Source organism: Nipponia nippon, unplaced genomic scaffold, assembly GCF_047370975.1.
Source record: "Nipponia nippon isolate SJK-2023a ecotype South Korea unplaced genomic scaffold, ASM4737097v1 scaffold_27, whole genome shotgun sequence".
Classification (NCBI taxonomy): domain Eukaryota; kingdom Metazoa; phylum Chordata; class Aves; order Pelecaniformes; family Threskiornithidae; genus Nipponia; species Nipponia nippon.
Window position 1 is genome coordinate 5,351,625 of NW_028262344.1, and position 16,102 is coordinate 5,367,726.

Below are 16,102 nucleotides of genomic sequence, written 5' to 3' on the forward strand. Positions count from 1 at the left end.
CCTTCCCCTTCCTCCTCCTTCCCCCTCCGTGCAGCTCCCCCCCCCTCCACGCGCGTACCCCCTTCCCCACGCAGCCCGACACCGCCCGCCCGCTCCCCCCGCCGGGGCCGCGAGCCGATCCCGGCCGCTGCGCAGGAGCGGGGGGAGGGGGGGGGGGGACGGGCGGGCAGACGGACACACGGACACACGGGCACGGACACGGACACGCAGGGGAGGCGCCTCCTCTCCACGCCGCGACTCCCCCCCCCGGCCCCGCCGCTGCCGCTCCCCCCTCACCCCCAAAAAATTGGGTAACAGGACCCCCAAACCCCCGTCGTGTGTCGTCCCCCCCCCGGTAAACTGAGGCAGCAGCCCACGCTGGGGGGTGGGAACAGCAACACGCAGGGGCCGGACCCCCCCCCTATAGCAGCCAGGGGATCCCCAAAACCACGCTTTGCCTCTCCACCAAAATATTTTCCTGACATTAAACCCCCAGCACCCTCGTTAATTTGGGGCCCTCATTAATTTGGGGACGTTGTTAATTTGGGGACATCAGAGCTTTGTGAGGTTTAAATCCTGCACAAGAACCCACATGTCTCCCGGCTGCCCCTTTCTCCCCAAAATCTGGGCCCCAATGAGAAAAGGGGGGGGGCATTTTCCCATGAGAAAAGCAGTGGGAATGGGCCGGTGAAAGGGTTAAGCCAGGGCTGGATTCCTTAAAACAGCCCTGATGGAATCAGCTCCCGCTTTTCCAGCTTCTCGGCAGGATGCGCACGATGCGCACGTGTATTGGGGGGGGAGGAAAAAGGGGAGCGGGAAAGCAAATTCCCCCAAAGCCTTCCCCATCCAGGGCTTAGAGGTGATGCTCCTGGGATGCTCCAGCTTTGGAGCTTTCCAAGCCTATTCCCAGCCAAATCACCAGCAAAATTTCTACAAACTCCAAGGTCCCAAAGATTTCCCAGGAGCATCCTGGTAAAAACTGTTTTCCAAAGGGATTTGCAGCAGACGGAGCGACCCAAGGAGCCCCAGGCCCATGTAATGCCCAGAGGGATGGATAAACCAGATGCTGAATCCTGGCAGAAAATGCAACCACGGACCCGACATCCCCGTCCCTGTGATATTTGCTTGAGCTTGTCTCTTCCCGAAAAGGCCACGCGTGAGCCGAGAGCCCTATTGCAACACCAAGCCAGAGCCTGCCGGGATTCGACCTTTGCTCTGAGCAATGCGACTCCCACGGGAATAAATAGGATAAACTGGTGCCAGGAGCTGTTTTTCCCCCAGTTTCCAACCTTGCACGGTGGTGCTGCGGGCTGCAAACCCCCTTTGCCTGGCCAAGCTCGGCACCGCCATGCAACAGGTCGCTGCAAAAAACACTTGGGGGGGTTAATTAACGCAGATGCCTCCTTCCTCCCATCCTCCTCCTCCTCCAGCCGGACAGGGCAGCACATCCACCAGCATCCACCCAGCAATTTGCTCCCGAGTCATTCTAGCTGTTAACATCGCAGCCGAGATCTGAAATATTTTCAACGGAGGCATGGTAACGGCGCGCATGGCTCTGGATTAACCGAGGACATCCCCCCGGCAGGCAGGTGACGGTCCTTCGGGTGACACCGGGATGCACCAGCGGAAAATGAGACAAACCCCATCCAGTCCTTCATCCCATCCATCACCCTGATGCTTTTTTGGAGATGCCAGACCCGGTTTGGGGCGATTTCATGCCGGCGAAAAAAATAACCCACCCCAACTCACCAGGGAAACCCCTCGAGATGGACAAATTTAGTAACTTTTTATTAGTAATGCTTTAAATGAGATTATCCCTAATCTCCAGCGTTTGGCACCGAGACAGCCTGCCAAATTCAGTTAGGGGCTTTCATTTCCCAGCGCTGGGGACACCTTGAGCTGCATCACGTCCCACTGCCACCTGGCAAAGGGGTTTTGGTGTCCCGGCATAACCGTTCCTGCTGGGAATGGAGTTTCCCGTGGGGTTTATTTAAGGTTTGTCCCCCCACGCTGGGGGAGATGGCTCAGAGCATCCTCCCCTCCACCAGCCCCGATCTTTCCCAGGTGTTTTGGGCGGCTCTTGTTAGAAATGAGCAGTTCCCCGATGCTGAGCGAGGCTTTGCCATGTGTTTTGCCGCGGCGGTAATGAGCGGGTTCCCAAGACGTTGATTAGTTATGCAAATGGCAAAGGAATCGAGAGCTTCCCGGGGAGGGCGGGAGAGGGCCCGGCAGTGCTGCGGGACGGGGAGTGGAGCAAAACCTCGACCTCCGGCATCTTCCCTCCTCCTCCTTTCCCAAAACCCTCGTGGATGGGGCCGCATCAACCGGCGTGGAAATCAAACCCCAAGGGAGACAGCAGGAGCGCAGCTCCAGCAACGGAGGTGCAAGGGAAGACACTGGCTTTCCCGGGCCCGGCCGAGCCGGAGGAACAGGCAGAACTGGTGCTGGGGAAAGGGGCTGGCTCCATGGCTCGCTTCGTCTGCCAAACCACCCCGGGAAAGGCGCTGGGACGTGGGAACTGCAGCACACGCCTTGCTCGGACACCAGCACCACCAGGACCAGCCCGGGGTGGGCAGGGCTGGCCGGCACTTGCGTTCCCAGGGGAAACCCACCACTGCCGACCCCAGCTCCGGCAGCATCTTTATAAATCATCTTTTTTAGCACGCCCGCCCCGGAAAAGTGCCAGGGCTCAAATCCCCACCATCAGACATTTTCACTGGCACTTTGCCAAGGGCAAAGTCCTTCCTCCTGCCCTGCCACGTGCCAAGTGCCGGCCAAGCCACCTGTCCCCATGTTCCCACCACCCCATCCCATTGTCCCACTGGCCATCCCAAGGGCAAAACCTTCCGGATACAACTCAGAGACACAAGGTGGCCACTCACACCCCAATACCCCCAAAAAACTAAAGCAGCAGCAATTTTCTAGGGGGCAAAGTCGTAAAAATAAACCTTAAGCAGGAGATGTTCCCCCATCCCCACTTCTCCACTTCAGAGACCCCGCCAGCTGGAGCAGCCCCCCCGTCCCCCTGCCTGCTTGAGCACGACGGGTGCGATATTAGAAATCCCGGTTACAACCACCCCGGCCGGTAAAACCAGAAGCGCCGAAGGAAGGCGTTGTAATTTTTGGTGGAGAAAATGCCACGACTTGTTCTCTTGGCACGGAAAGTCGTGGCATTCTTTTTTCCCCCAGGCACGGCTCTGCCCTCCCCACATGCCTCCTTCCTCAACACCCCCTTCTTTTTGGGGACCCCCCCCCCCAATGGCACCTGGGTGGGTTTCACACAGTGTTTTGCTCTTTTATACCAAGAAATTCAAATAAATTCAATTTAAAGGTGGGTTTTGTCCCATGTGTCCTGGTGGCGTTTTGGGGATGCCCCAGGGATGAGCTGAGATTTTGGGGGGCGTTTAAGGCATCAAAGCGGCTTTTAAGGCAGCAGAAGGTTCCATTTCCCACGGAAATACCCTTAAAAAAATAAAACCATCAACCAACCGAGAAGGGGCTTTCCCTGCCCACCCTGACGAGCCCCCCTACAAGTTACGGTGACGTTACAACCGACCCAAAGAGGCCACAAATCACCCCAAAAAGGTGAAGGCAGCCCGGGAAGGGGAGGGACGGATGGGTTTGGGGGGCTGGGGGAGCACTCACCTCCCGGCGAAGCCCCTCGCACCTCTCCATCTCGCTCCCAGGGCGAACGTTAGATTTCGGGGCTCCCCCCTGCCACGGGGGAGCGGGGGGAACTGGCGGCTGGACCGGGCTGGCAGACGAACCTGGTGCCCGGCGAGAGGGACATAGCGCCGTCACTGTCCCCCCCACCGCGGGGACGCTGGTGACTTCTGTGAGGACAGAGACGGAGTGAAGCACCCGGCTGACGCGAGTCGCCCTGACTTTTAATTTCCACGCTGTTTCCACCCTGGGGGCGGCCCCGCTGGCTCCCCACTCCTTCCCCCAAGCTTCCACCAAAACGGGGTGCTGCTGCCCCCACTCCTTATCCTACCCCCTGATTTTTTCCAGCCCCATTTTGTTTTTTATTTTTCTTTTCCCCTTAAAAAACCACGCAGCTTCGCACAACTTCACCCTGCCGCCACGCAACTTCAGACGCACACCAGCAACTTTCCACACACCCCTCTCCCTCCCTTTGAGATATAAAGAGCATTACCGGTAAAAAGGGGTACGGCACCCCCTTGGAAACAGGGGGCCGGGTGGCTTCCACCCAGAGCTACGTGCATGCACGGCAGCGTGGGATGTTTGGGGAAGGAAAAGTGGGGTTGAAATGTGGCTGCGGCTTGTTCACACACCCCCCCCCCTGCACCCTGGGTAGGTGTTGCAGCAGAGCTGCACGTTGTTGCTGCTCCTGCTGCTGCTGCTGCTGCTCCTGCTCCTGCTGCTCCTGCTGCTCCTGCTGCTGCTGCTTCCTTTGTTCTGCGGGCGCCCACTCGGGGTCCCGCAGGCCGGCCGGGGGGCTCAAGGCCAGCGCCCTGTGCCACCCCCCACAATGCTTTGCAGCAAGCAAGGGGGGGGGCACCCAGACCCTCTGAGGTTATGGATGGGGGTGTGCCACGGTGGTGTTGGAGGGTTTTGGGGGAAGCAGGGGGGGGCTGTGAGTTGGGGAGGGGGGTTGTGGGGTTGTTATTGCAGGGTCGTTGGATGTGGGGGTGCGTTGGATCGCTATCGTAGGGTTGTTGGATGTGGGGGTGCACTGGACTGTTATTGTAGGGTCGTCAGCTGTGGGTCCGTACCAGGTTGTTATTGTAGGGTCGTCGGCCGTGGATCCATGCCGGGTTGTTATTGTAGGGTCATCCGCCGTGCCTCCACGTCCGCGTCCCCGGTCCGTTGTTATTGTAGGGTCGTTAGCGGAGCCCGTGCAGGTCCTGCTCTCTTGTTATTGTAGGGTCGCTGGAGAAAACCCAGCGGGTGGCAGCCCAGCTCCTGTGCCCCCCCCCAGCCCTCCCCCATAGCCCCCGATCCCTGCCCCAAAGCCCCCCCAACCCCCCCCCCGTCCCGCAGCCCCCGGTACCGCCGGGGCAGGTGCCCCTCGCACGTGCCCGGCCCCGCCCCCTGCCGGCCCCGCCCCGCCCGTGTTTATGTAGGGTCGCGCACCCCGCCGCAGCCTCCCCTAAAGGCAGAGGGGGGCCGGACCGCCATCCTCGCCCCCCTCCACCCTGGGGGGAATCCCCCCACACCAAGGGATCCCCCCTGAAGAGCCAACCCCCCCTCCCCAACAAAAAACACCCAGCGGGTGCCAAATCCCCATGGTTTTCCCCCAAACCCAGCCCAGCCCAGCCCAGCCCACACCAGGGAGGGCCCCGGGACACCGTCTCCCTCCCACCTCCACGGGGTCACCCCGCTCCCCCGGCCACAAACACCCCAAAATCAGAGGAACAACATCCCCCCACGGGACAGCACCCACTGGAGCCCCCCACTCCCAACCCCACACGCCCCCTGCCCGCAGGTCAAGATGCAGAAGAACTCGATGTCGCTTTGCTTTTAATTTAAGGGGAAAAAAAAAAAACATATAAAATAATAAAATAGGGGGGTTGGTGTAACTTCAACATGAGCCACGATGATTTTCCGTTGGAATTTAACCAGCACATTAAATCCACCTTACGGAGCATCCTTGGCTCCGGCATCCCCGGCTGGGGAGCCCTATAGATGGGGAGGGGGTCATGGCAGCGACCCGGTCCCCCAAGCACGCAGGGGAGCACAGGGAGCGTGCCACACTGTCCTGAGGCTCATCACACGGCTGCGCCTCCGATTATTTGCCTTAAAACCATCCTGTGCTATCAGTGCCTTAAATACACCCCTCGCCCAAAATTAAAGGGCCAAGGGGGACAGTTGGGGACCAGGACTTGTCCCTTGTCCTTGGCGTTGGGATCTTTGGCCGGAGCTCACGGCGGTGATGCCCTTTTCCCGCTGCTCGGCGCAGGTACCCGTGGGCAGGGAGACTGACGCTGCCGCTCAGCGAGGGTCGGGGCGCGGCAGCAAAGCTTCGGCTCACAGCGCCGTTGCAAAAGCCTCCACCTGCAAGGAAAAGCCGATTGAGAGTGCGGCACTGGGATGGCACCGGGATGGCCAAGGTTTAAACCAGCTTGGACCAAGGGTGTGGAAATTATTTTTTCCATGGAAAAATGAAGATGAGGCAGGGACTCGGAGGTCAGCACAACTCTGACCGCGGTCCCGGTGCTCCCAGCAGCGGGATGCCGCAGAGCCGTGATGCCTCGGCTGTGCCCACCTGTGCCATGAGGATGCCCTGCATGGCCGCATCATGCTCGAAGTCCTTGTCCACATCCAGCACCAGGATGGGTGCATGCTTCACATCCGCAAAGTGGACCCTGAAGAAGGGAGGGAGAGAAAGGGTTAAACCAAATAAACCCCCAAATCAGAGGGGTCACCCCAAAACCATGGCTGGTCTGGGTGCCAGGGGGGAGCGCGGCGGGGATGGATTCGGACTCACTCCGTGGTCTTCTCCACCAGCCAGTGCTCGTGCTGGGCGTGGAGCTGCTGCAGGTACCCCAGCTGGATCCCCCCCTCCTCGCTCCTCGCCCTCCGCCGCAGCCGCTCCAGGCACGTCTGCACCCGCACAGGAGATGGGAGGTTAACGGGAGAGATGGGAGGTTAACGGGATGTGGGAAAGATGGGAGGTTAGTGGGGTGCAGGGAGGTTAGCAGGATGCCAGCGTCTGGCAAAGCAGCCCCAGGGGAGGGACCCGCAGCCAGGCATCGGGCATCCCTGGAAGATGCTGCAGCCCTCCCTCCCCAAAATCCACTCTAGGATCCATAGCAAAACTCCCATGGGAACAGAAGTGGGTCCCACTCCTCTGGGCCAGCGATTTATGGTTAAAACCCAACATTCTGGCAATTCCAGGAGCTCGCTGGGCTCAAAGCCGAGCCGAATGCCTGCCGCATCCCCCTCCGCGCTGAACAGGGGGCTGTCGCCGGCACCCACCTGCGGCATCGCCCGCAGGTAGAGGAAGCCGTGGAGGGCGGTGCGGGGCCCCAGCTGCCGCAGGAGGAAGCCGTGCCAGTCCTGGTAAATGGCCCACTCCAGCGGCTGCAGGTGCCCGGCCTCAAAGAGGTTCTTGGCAAAGACGTACCTGGGAAGAGACGGAGAGAGGGGAGAGGGCAGCCGGCACTGCCGGCATCGGGATCTCCAAGCCATCTCCATGCCCAGACGGCTTCACGGTCATTTTTTCACCTTTTTTGCACCAACCGGGAATTAAGGTGGAAATCCTTAATTTGGGGCTGAGCGATGTTGGGGGACATGCAGCTGCCCGGTGTGGCCCACCACTACCGAGCCCATCCATCACCCAAGGGATTTTGAGCCGCCACCTGACACAGGTGAGGATGGGGCAGCCATGAGCAAAAATTATTTGGGATATAACGAAGTCCCAAATTATCCAACAAGCACATTTCTATAATTAAGCACTGCTCTGGGCTTTGCCGGGCACAGCCGTGGGCTCTGCTCACCCCAGGGGACACAACCTGGGCGACGGGGATGCTCGTTATCCCATTCAATCCCTTCATCCCTCTTCTTTCCTATTTTAATTTGGGGGTGTTGGGTACCTGTCACTGTAGACAGAGCGCTCGAAGACCCACACAGGGTGGGGGGTCCCGGGGAGCTGCTCGGGCGGTGACTCCAGCATCACCTTCAGCCGGCTGATGCAGGAGAAGGTCTGGAAGGTGTAGGACCACCGGGCTGGCTCCTGGTACATCATCCGGAGAAGGTTGGTGGAGCCCACGGATGGCTACAAAGGAAGAGACGGCGGGTGAGGTTGGCCTGCTGCGGTGTGGTGCTGAACGGTGCTGGGCCGCAGCCAGTTGCCGCCGTTACCTCCGCCGTGCCGCCGGCTGGCACCTTTCGCCACTGTGTCACGGGTTCAGTCATGAAGTGCCACTCGAGGAAGGTGGCACCCAGCAGCTTCAGGAAGGTCGATTTCCCCACAGCTGCAGAGAGCAGGGGGCAGTGCAGGGTGAGACTGTGTGTCCCCACCCCGGCTCCTGCCATGAGGTAACACAGGTTTTCTGGGTGCCCTCCCCCAAGCCGGGCAGCAAGAATAATTAATTACAGACATTAAATTGGACTCCGAGAGGCTTCAGGCTGCGCCCCCCCAAATCCCCCCACCTCCATCACACCCCAAATCCTCCTGCCCCCCCCAGCCCCTCCCCCAGGCGGACCCCCCCTCACCCCAAATACCACCGACCCTTCCCTTGTCACCCCGGGGACCCCCGTTGTCGCGTCGCGTCGCCCCGGTACCGATGTTCCCCTCCAGGACCAGGCGCAGGACGGCCCCGCACCGCCCCATCCCACCACCGCTTCCGCCTTCCCGCGTTATATGCTAATGACATGGTAACGAGCGGCGCGCGCTGCCGCCCCGTGACGTCAACACGCGGGAAGGCGAGGAGGGGCGGGGGGTGGGGTGGGAAGGGAGTTGGGGAACGGCCGCGGAAGCGGCGGCAGGAGACGCGCGCAGTGCTGGGGGTGGTATGGTAATTTATGTAAATGTGACTCCGCCCACGGCATGTCCCGACAGCGCTGGAGAGGGGACAGGGCGGGGCAGCAATATGGGGGTGGGGGCAGCAGTGTGGGGCACCGACATGGGGTCAAGGGCATCGGCATGACATGGGGCACCAGCGTGAGGTCAGGGGGATCAACATGGGGTTGGGGGCACCAACATGGGGTCGGGGGCACCAACATGGGGTCAAGGGCATCAACATGGGGTTGGGGGCATTAAGAGAGGGCTGGGGGCACCAACATGAAGTCAAGGGCATCAACATGGGGTTGGCAGCATCAGCATGGGGTTGGGGGCAACAACACGGGGGTCAGGTGCATCAACATGGGGTTGGGGGCATCAGTGTGACATTGGGGGCACCAACACAGTGTCGGGGGCATCAACGTGAGGTCAGAGGCACCAACAGGACTTTGGGGGCACCAACATGGGGTCAAGGGCATCAACATGGGGTTGGGGGCATTAAGAGAGGGCTGGGGGCACCAACATGAGGTCGAGGGCATCAACACAGGGTTGGCGGCATCAGCATGGGGTTGAGGGCAACACCATGGGGTCAGGGGCATCAACATGGGGTTGATGGCAACAATGTGACACCGGGGGCACCAACACAGGGTCAGGGGCACCAACATGAGGTCAAGGGCATCAACATGGGGTCAGGGGCACCAACACGACACTGGGGGCACCAACATGGGGTCAAGGGCGTCAACACAGGGTTAGAGGCAACAACATGGGGGTGGGAGCAACAACATGAGGTCAAGAGCATTGACATAGGGTTGGAGACATCAGCATGGTGTTGGGGGCCACAACATGGGCTCAAGGGCATTGACGTGGTGTTGAGGGCATCAAGGCAGGGCTGAGGGCATCACCATGACATCAGGGGCACCAACATGGGATCAGGGGCACCAACATGAGCCATCCTTCCCCCTGTTACCCTCAGCACCCCCCCCAACCCCCAAAGCCCCAAAATCTCCCAGAAAAGGGGCAGAGCCTGGAGAAAAGGCTTTAATGCGCAGTGGGCAGCAGGGAGGAGCAGCAGGGACCAAGGAGGAGCGGGGCACCCCAGCCTGGGTGTGGGGGGCCGCCACGGGGTGGGGAGGAGGCTTAGAAGCATTTTCGGTGGACAATGGAGGGTCCGGCCTCGTCGTACTCGGGTTTGCTGATCCACATCTGCTGGAAGGTGGAGAGAGATGCCAGGATGGAGCCGCCGATCCACACCGAGTACTTCCGCTCTGGCGGGGCGATGATCTGCCGAGACATGAGCCATGAGGATGCACCCCTTGACACCCCCCCCCCCAAATCTGCACCAGGAGAGGATTTGGGGTGTTGGTGGCCACGGTTTGCCTCCTCCACCACCTACTTTGATCTTCATGGTGCTGGGAGCCAGTGCCGTGATTTCCTTCTGCATGCGGTCAGCGATGCCGGGGTACATGGTGGTGCCGCCGGACAACACGTTGTTGGCGTAGAGGTCCTTGCGGATGTCGATGTCGCACTTCATGATGGAGTTGTAGGTTGTCTCATGGATGCCAGCTGACTCCATGCCTGGGGTGGAAGGGGGCTGTCAGCACCCTGACCCCCACCCATGCCTCCTCAGGGCTCCCCAAAAGAGCCATGGGATCACTGATGGGTTTGTCCCCCCATTTGGGGTGCGAAGCACTTGGGGGAGACCTGAAATGCCTCTGTGGGGCACCCATGGGAGGTGGTTGCCTGCTGGTGGGGTGGTGGGGATGGGGGGCAACCGGCTAGGGGACAGCCAGGATAATTCAGGGTGGGCTCACCGATGAAGGAGGGCTGGAAGAGGGTCTCAGGGCAGCGGAAACGCTCGTTCCCGATGGTGATGACCTGCCCATCAGGGAGCTCGTAGCTCTTCTCCAGCGAGGAGGAGGAGGCAGCCGTGGCCATCTCATTCTCAAAGTCAAGGGCGACATAGCAGAGCTTCTCCTTTATGTCACGCACAATTTCCCTCTCGGCTGTGGGAGACAATGGTGAACAGGCTCAACTCGGTGCCGCAGTGGCACCACAGGGTCCCCTGTCACCCCATACCTCCCTCCCTGACCCCGTACCGGTGGTGACGAAGGAGTAGCCCCTCTCGGTGAGGATCTTCATGAGGTAGTCAGTGAGATCACGGCCAGCCAAGTCGAGACGCATGATGGCGTGGGGCAGAGCGTAGCCCTCATAGATGGGCACGTTGTGGGTGACGCCGTCCCCGGAGTCGAGGACAATGCCTGGGAAGAGGGGGGAAGGTGAGGGAGGGTGCTCGAAGCCAGCTTGGTCCCTTCCCCATCACGGATGGTCCCCAGGATGCCGCGTGTCCTACTCACCGGTCGTGCGGCCGGAGGCGTAGAGGGAGAGGACGGCTTGGATGGCAACGTACATGGCGGGGACGTTAAAGGTTTCGAACATGATCTGGGAGGGACGGTGAGAGGGGCAGCGAGTTAGGAAGGAGCATGGGGGTCCCCAGTGGCATCCCACCCCAACCCACGGTGGCCGTGCCTTCCCGGAGAGATGGCATCGGTGCATTGCATGGAAAAACACACGGATCATTGCAATGCACGGAAAAATAGGTGGGTCAGTGCATAGCACGGAAAAATAGGCGGATCATCGCATTGCACAGACGTGCAGGTCAATGCATTGCGCAGAACAACACATGGATCACTGCGTCACACTGAAAAACACATGGGTCACCGCGTTGCATGGAAAAACGTGGGTCAATGCATGGCATGGAAACGTGAGTCATTGCATTGCACAGAAAATCACGTGGGTCTCTGCATTGCATAGAAAAAACGTGGGTCAGCGCATTGCATGGCAAACCCTGCAGGTCCACGTGCTGCAGAGAAACCCATGGGTCCATGCGAGTGCACCGCTGAGAGCTCTGCCCTTATTAAAGCACCACTTCATCCCACCGCCTGCTCCCCGCTGCCGCGCCGGCCCCTCCTGGCTCGCTAAACCCCCAAATCCTCCAGCCCTTCCTGCGGTTTTGGGGGGCCCATCCTCAGGGCTTTCGCAGTGCCTTACCTGGGTCATCTTCTCCCGGTTGGCCTTGGGGTTGAGGGGTGCCTCGGTGAGCAGGGTCGGGTGCTCCTCGGGGGCGACGCGCAGCTCGTTGTAGAAGGAGTGGTGCCAGATCTAAGGTGGGCAAAGGAGAATTGGGGTTTTATCCCAAACCGAAGCTGGGGCCAGCACCCGCTCCCCGGCCCAGGGTGGCCTGGGGGGGGTCTCACCTTCTCCATGTCATCCCAGTTGGTGATGATGCCGTGCTCGATGGGGTACTTGAGCGTGAGGATACCCCTCTTACTCTGCGCCTCGTCGCCCACGTAGCTGTCTTTCTGCCCCATGCCTACCATGACACCCTAACGCCAGCGAGAGAGACGGCCTCGTTAGCCTCATTTCAGTGATTAAAGCAGGGTGGGGGGTGGCTGGGGGCTGCCGCTCGCCCCCCCGGGTACCCACCTGGTGCCGGGGCCGCCCCACAATGGAGGGAAAGACAGCGCGGGGGGCATCGTCGCCAGCAAATCCGGCTTTGCAGAGGCCAGAGCCGTTGTCGCAGACCAGGGCGGTGGTCTCCTCCTCGCACATGGTGGGGCTGGGAGCGGCTGGCGTTCAGGGGGACCTGGGGGAAAAGCTGGGGCAAGGGGGGGAAACAGCGTTAAAGGGTGGGCAAGGGAGAGGGCTACGCCATACCACCGCGTCCGGCTTTGAGTGTTGGAAGCGTTGGAGTCCTTGGGGATGTGCAGCCCTGCAAAATCCTCTGCGGGCTGTGCCGAGGGGCGGCTGCCAGGTCCGGCCCCGGTGTGGCAATGCTGGGAGTGGGGTGATGCTCATCCTGCATGGGTGCTGCTCCATACCGATGCTGCTTCTCCATCCTTCGCCAGCCGGTGCCCAAAATGGGTGCCGAAGCCTCCTGTCCGTGCTTGCGCGGCAGCAGCGCTCCCCAGGGAGCTCTGGTGTCGCTGTCTCCAGCCAGTGCCTCCCGAGTGGGCAGGGGAAAGGCAGGTGATACCCTTTCATCGGGTCCTGTCTCAGCAGCCCCTTGGCTGTTCTGCCCGCACATCCTTTCCCAAAAATGGGAAAAAAATAGCCCTTCCCAGGGGGTGCCTCCCTCCGCCAGTGGATGCACTCCTGAATCTGGAGGGAAGCAGGCAAAAACCTCACAGGAGCCCAAAAAGAAAAAAAACAAAATCGCGGGGATTTCTGGAAGAACACGACTCGCTTTGGCCACAGCCCAGCTCTCGTCGCCTCCATGGAAGCCCCCGGCTGCGGGGTCGTGCTGGGGTTGGCACCCCACCCCGTGCTGTGCAAACCGAGTTGGGGCCGCCCCATAAACACTGGGGCACCCCGAAACCCCCCGGGGTGTTTTTCCTTCCCACTCTCCGGCAAGCAAAAGGGAAACCAGGGCTGGGCAGTACTCACCGTGGACACGAGAGCTCCTTTCCTCTGGGACTGAGTCCCGATGTGCCTTTGGTATAAATACCAGCGAGCCCGTGAAACCTCAGAGGCGGATCCTCTCTAAACAAAGACCCTAAATAGGCTAAATGATGGTGTGTTAGCCATATGGCCATATAAGGTGTTTTATTTCATTAAATTGACCTTGGACTGATGGTAGGACCCAGCACGGTTAATTATTGTAAGAAAAATGTATGTGGGGATGCTTGGGAGGCAACATCCCATTTGTGAGTCTGTTCCTTTTATGCTCTGCTCCGATAAACAAGTGAGACAGAAGTCCTTATAAGCGACAGTCTCGGCAAAAAGGAGGTGGAAGCATCTCCGGTTTCCGGGGAGAGCATGGAGAAACCCCACCCGGGTGGAGGTGGGTGTCGGGGCTCTGCCGTGGGGGCCACCCTGGATCTGGGATGGGAATTTGGCATCACCGAGACACTGGAAATGCACTGGGTTGGTGCATCGCTTCCTCCCGGCCTTGGCTCCCCTCTGTCTCCCTGGCACCTGGCACCTTTGGGATGTCCCTCCCTGGGGTTTTCTCTCTCTGCCCCCATTTTTGGGCTTTCGGTGCCCCAAAGCCCCTCATCCCCCAAATCCTTGGCTCGAGCAGGGCCGGGACTGATGGGTCCAAAGCCCAGCCCTGTGTTGTGGGGGCACCCAGCTCTCACCCTCTCCCCGAAAGGATTTTGGAGGCAAGATGAGCCCGGATGCCCCAGGGGACAATGGGGGTGCTGCCCCCTGATCCCCCTGCCCGAATGCAGCACGGGGGGGCCGGAGCCACCCCCAGCTCTGCGGATGCAGCCTTGGCAGGAGGTGAGCGGAGCTGCAGCATCCTGTGGCCCTCGCAGAGGCCAACCAGCGGCTGCCAAACTCCCAGCTGCCTTTTTAAGGGCAACGGTCCCGCACAGAGGACCCTCCCCGAGCACCTGGGGCAGGGGGGAGGCAGGAGAGATGCCCCAGAACCACCACCCAGAGCTACGGGGAGTTGGGCTGCAGATGGGGAAACTGAGGCACAGGGTGCCTGGGCTGCCTCCTGCTTTGCTTTGTGGGGTCCCGAGCTGTGCTCAGGGCAGGGGGATCAAGGCACCGGTGCAGCAATAAGGACCAAGAGCTGCAGGGTCCCACCACCACCAGAAGGGACCCAAGAGTCCTGGTGTTCCCCCCAGCCCTGAAGGAAGGGAACGGACTCTGGGCTGTCACCCTGCAGGGCAGGGCAGGACAGGGACACGGTCTCTCCCTGGCACTGCCAGCCCGCTCGCACCCCCAACAATGTCCCCAGTCGGTGGCTCTGCCCTGGTTATCCCCCTTCCTCCAGGAAAACCTCAGCATGCTGGGGATGGATTTGTCCCCTGGCCGTGCATTTGTTTGTGTCCCCACCGCATGCCCAGAGGCCTGGGGACCTGCTGCTGCCTCGCATCCCAGCCTGGTTCCCTTGGTCTACTGCCAAACATGAGGTCACCGAGGCAAAAGGTTGCCATATATGACATGCTGCAAAAAAAAAAAAAAAAATTAACCCCAAACCCAGCAGAGAGCGTGGGGGGGGAAGGGGTTGGATGGAGGTAGCCTGTGCCGACGCTGGGAGAGCCCTGCGTGAAGGGAGCAGGGCCATGCTGGGGGGCTGCACGGAGCCAGTAGCAGGACCCCATCCCACCCCAGGGTGGGGGGGACCGTGCCCAAAGCTGCAGAGATACCCTCAAATCCTGGGCTGGTGCAAACCACGGGGTATCAACCCGAGACCCCGCTCTGCAGCACCAAGTCACATTGCTTTTCTATCCCTGGCATTTGCCTGGGGACAGGCGGGTCGGCTCCAAGCTCCCCATCCTTGCAGGATCCCCAAACCGCCCCAACCCACGGCACCGCAGCCAGCCGGGACGGGAAGCCTCGGCACGGCCAGTTTGAAGCTGGGACCGTGGCAGCAAGGCCCAAGCTGGAGCAGGCACACAGCCTAAAAAGGAAAGGTTCGGCCACCACAGCCAATCCAGCTGCCGGCTCTGCCGGTGCTCGGCGGCCGTGGGGAGGGTGGCCGGCAGCCCTGGGGTGCTCGCAGGAACGCCAAGCATCCCATGGCACAGGCGAGGCTGGTCCAAGCTGGGATGAATGCGGGACAAGGAGGGGGGCAATCCCTGGTTTGCTGTGGGATTTCAAAACTCCCGGTACGCAGGCCGGCCCTCGGCACCTCCGTATAAGGGTAACGTTTGCGCTTTAAACCTCTCGGGCTGCTGCCGAGGATGGACAAACCCGCGACGAGACCTCAGGCAGGGATTTGGGTCTGTTCCGATCCCCAAGGCAGAGATAAGCATCGCTCCCTGCCTGCAGGAAACCCCCCCCAAACATGCAACCCACGTTGTTGCGGAAAATAAACCATTCCTGCAAAGGGTGGTTTCTGTTAGTGTTTAGCTCCTACCAAATTCAGTGCCCTGTTTTGCGTGATTTTAAGGTATAACAGTCACATCTGGTGCAGCTGAACAGATGGGGTGGGTTAGTGGGACACAGGCAGTAGTAGTGCCAGGATATCAGCTTTCATCCCGATGTACAAACTGATGACTCAGTGACTTTAAGTGAAAAAATGTGATTAAAAAGCCACCAGCTTGGAGAACAGGGCTGGGTCTGAGGCAGAAGCTGGCCGCTGATGTAAGAAACACAGCCCTTGTGTACGGCCGCGCTGAGGTATTTGAAAAATTCTCCACGAGGGTTTATTGGTCACTGGGACGGCTTACAAACGAAGCAGTGATTTGCCACCAGCTCCTCTCCCCAGCTGGTGCTCTCTGCTCCATGCTGGGGTCAGCTCAGACCCGAGACCTTCAGGGATGGGGAGGTGAGATAAATGCATTGTAATATTCACTACCAATTTGAAGGAAGCGTTGCTTTACAAGACAGGCTTCCACAGCTCGTGTCCCTGTGATGCTCTGGGGGAGCCAGCAGGGTGAAGAGCAGACTGCTCCATTCTGCGTAGAGCTGTGGGATGAACACCCCTACACCGAGGCTGCAAAACCCACCCCTAAGCATGGTTTAAATAAATTAGTTCCCACAAATGCCCTGAAGTCCCCTTGCTTCCCTCCCACTGCCGGGGGTAGCCTGTTTCCAAAACTGACTGCAAAACTGATGGCAGCAGCAGTTTGTCACGCACGAGTCAAGGAGGTGCTGTTGCAAATAAACACAAGCCCTGAATAAATCCATTCCCTCCCC

At 60.1% G+C, this 16,102-nt stretch overlaps 2 protein-coding genes across 3 annotated transcripts; both read right to left on the bottom strand.

Moving 5' to 3' along the window:
• Positions 1-5,446: 5,446 nt before the first annotated feature.
• Positions 5,447-8,295, bottom strand: DGUOK (deoxyguanosine kinase). Of its 2 annotated transcripts, XM_087762957.1 has the most exons (7): positions 8,177-8,256; positions 7,807-7,919; positions 7,539-7,720; positions 6,922-7,069; positions 6,431-6,546; positions 6,209-6,308; positions 5,447-5,997 (listed from the first exon to the last, which is right to left on the bottom strand). In XM_087762957.1, exons 2-7 carry the CDS (start codon positions 7,858-7,860, stop codon positions 5,971-5,973), a joined length of 627 nt encoding a protein of 208 aa, XP_087619083.1. In that variant the 5' UTR covers positions 7,861-7,919; positions 8,177-8,256; the 3' UTR covers positions 5,447-5,970. The 2 variants fall into 2 exon arrangements, with proteins under 2 accessions (XP_087619083.1, XP_087619084.1); XM_087762958.1 differs by lacking the exon at positions 7,807-7,919 and having other exon boundaries at positions 8,230-8,295.
• Positions 8,296-9,470: 1,175 nt separating this feature from the next.
• On the bottom strand, positions 9,471-14,032 carry ACTG2 (actin gamma 2, smooth muscle). The gene is made up of 9 exons (XM_087762886.1): positions 12,890-14,032; positions 11,930-12,101; positions 11,701-11,829; positions 11,495-11,605; positions 10,801-10,885; positions 10,543-10,704; positions 10,258-10,449; positions 9,840-10,021; positions 9,471-9,727 (listed from the first exon to the last, which is right to left on the bottom strand). Exons 2-9 carry the CDS (start codon positions 12,053-12,055, stop codon positions 9,584-9,586), a joined length of 1,131 nt encoding a protein of 376 aa, XP_087619012.1. The 5' UTR covers positions 12,056-12,101; positions 12,890-14,032; the 3' UTR covers positions 9,471-9,583.
• Positions 14,033-16,102: the final 2,070 nt, after the last annotated feature.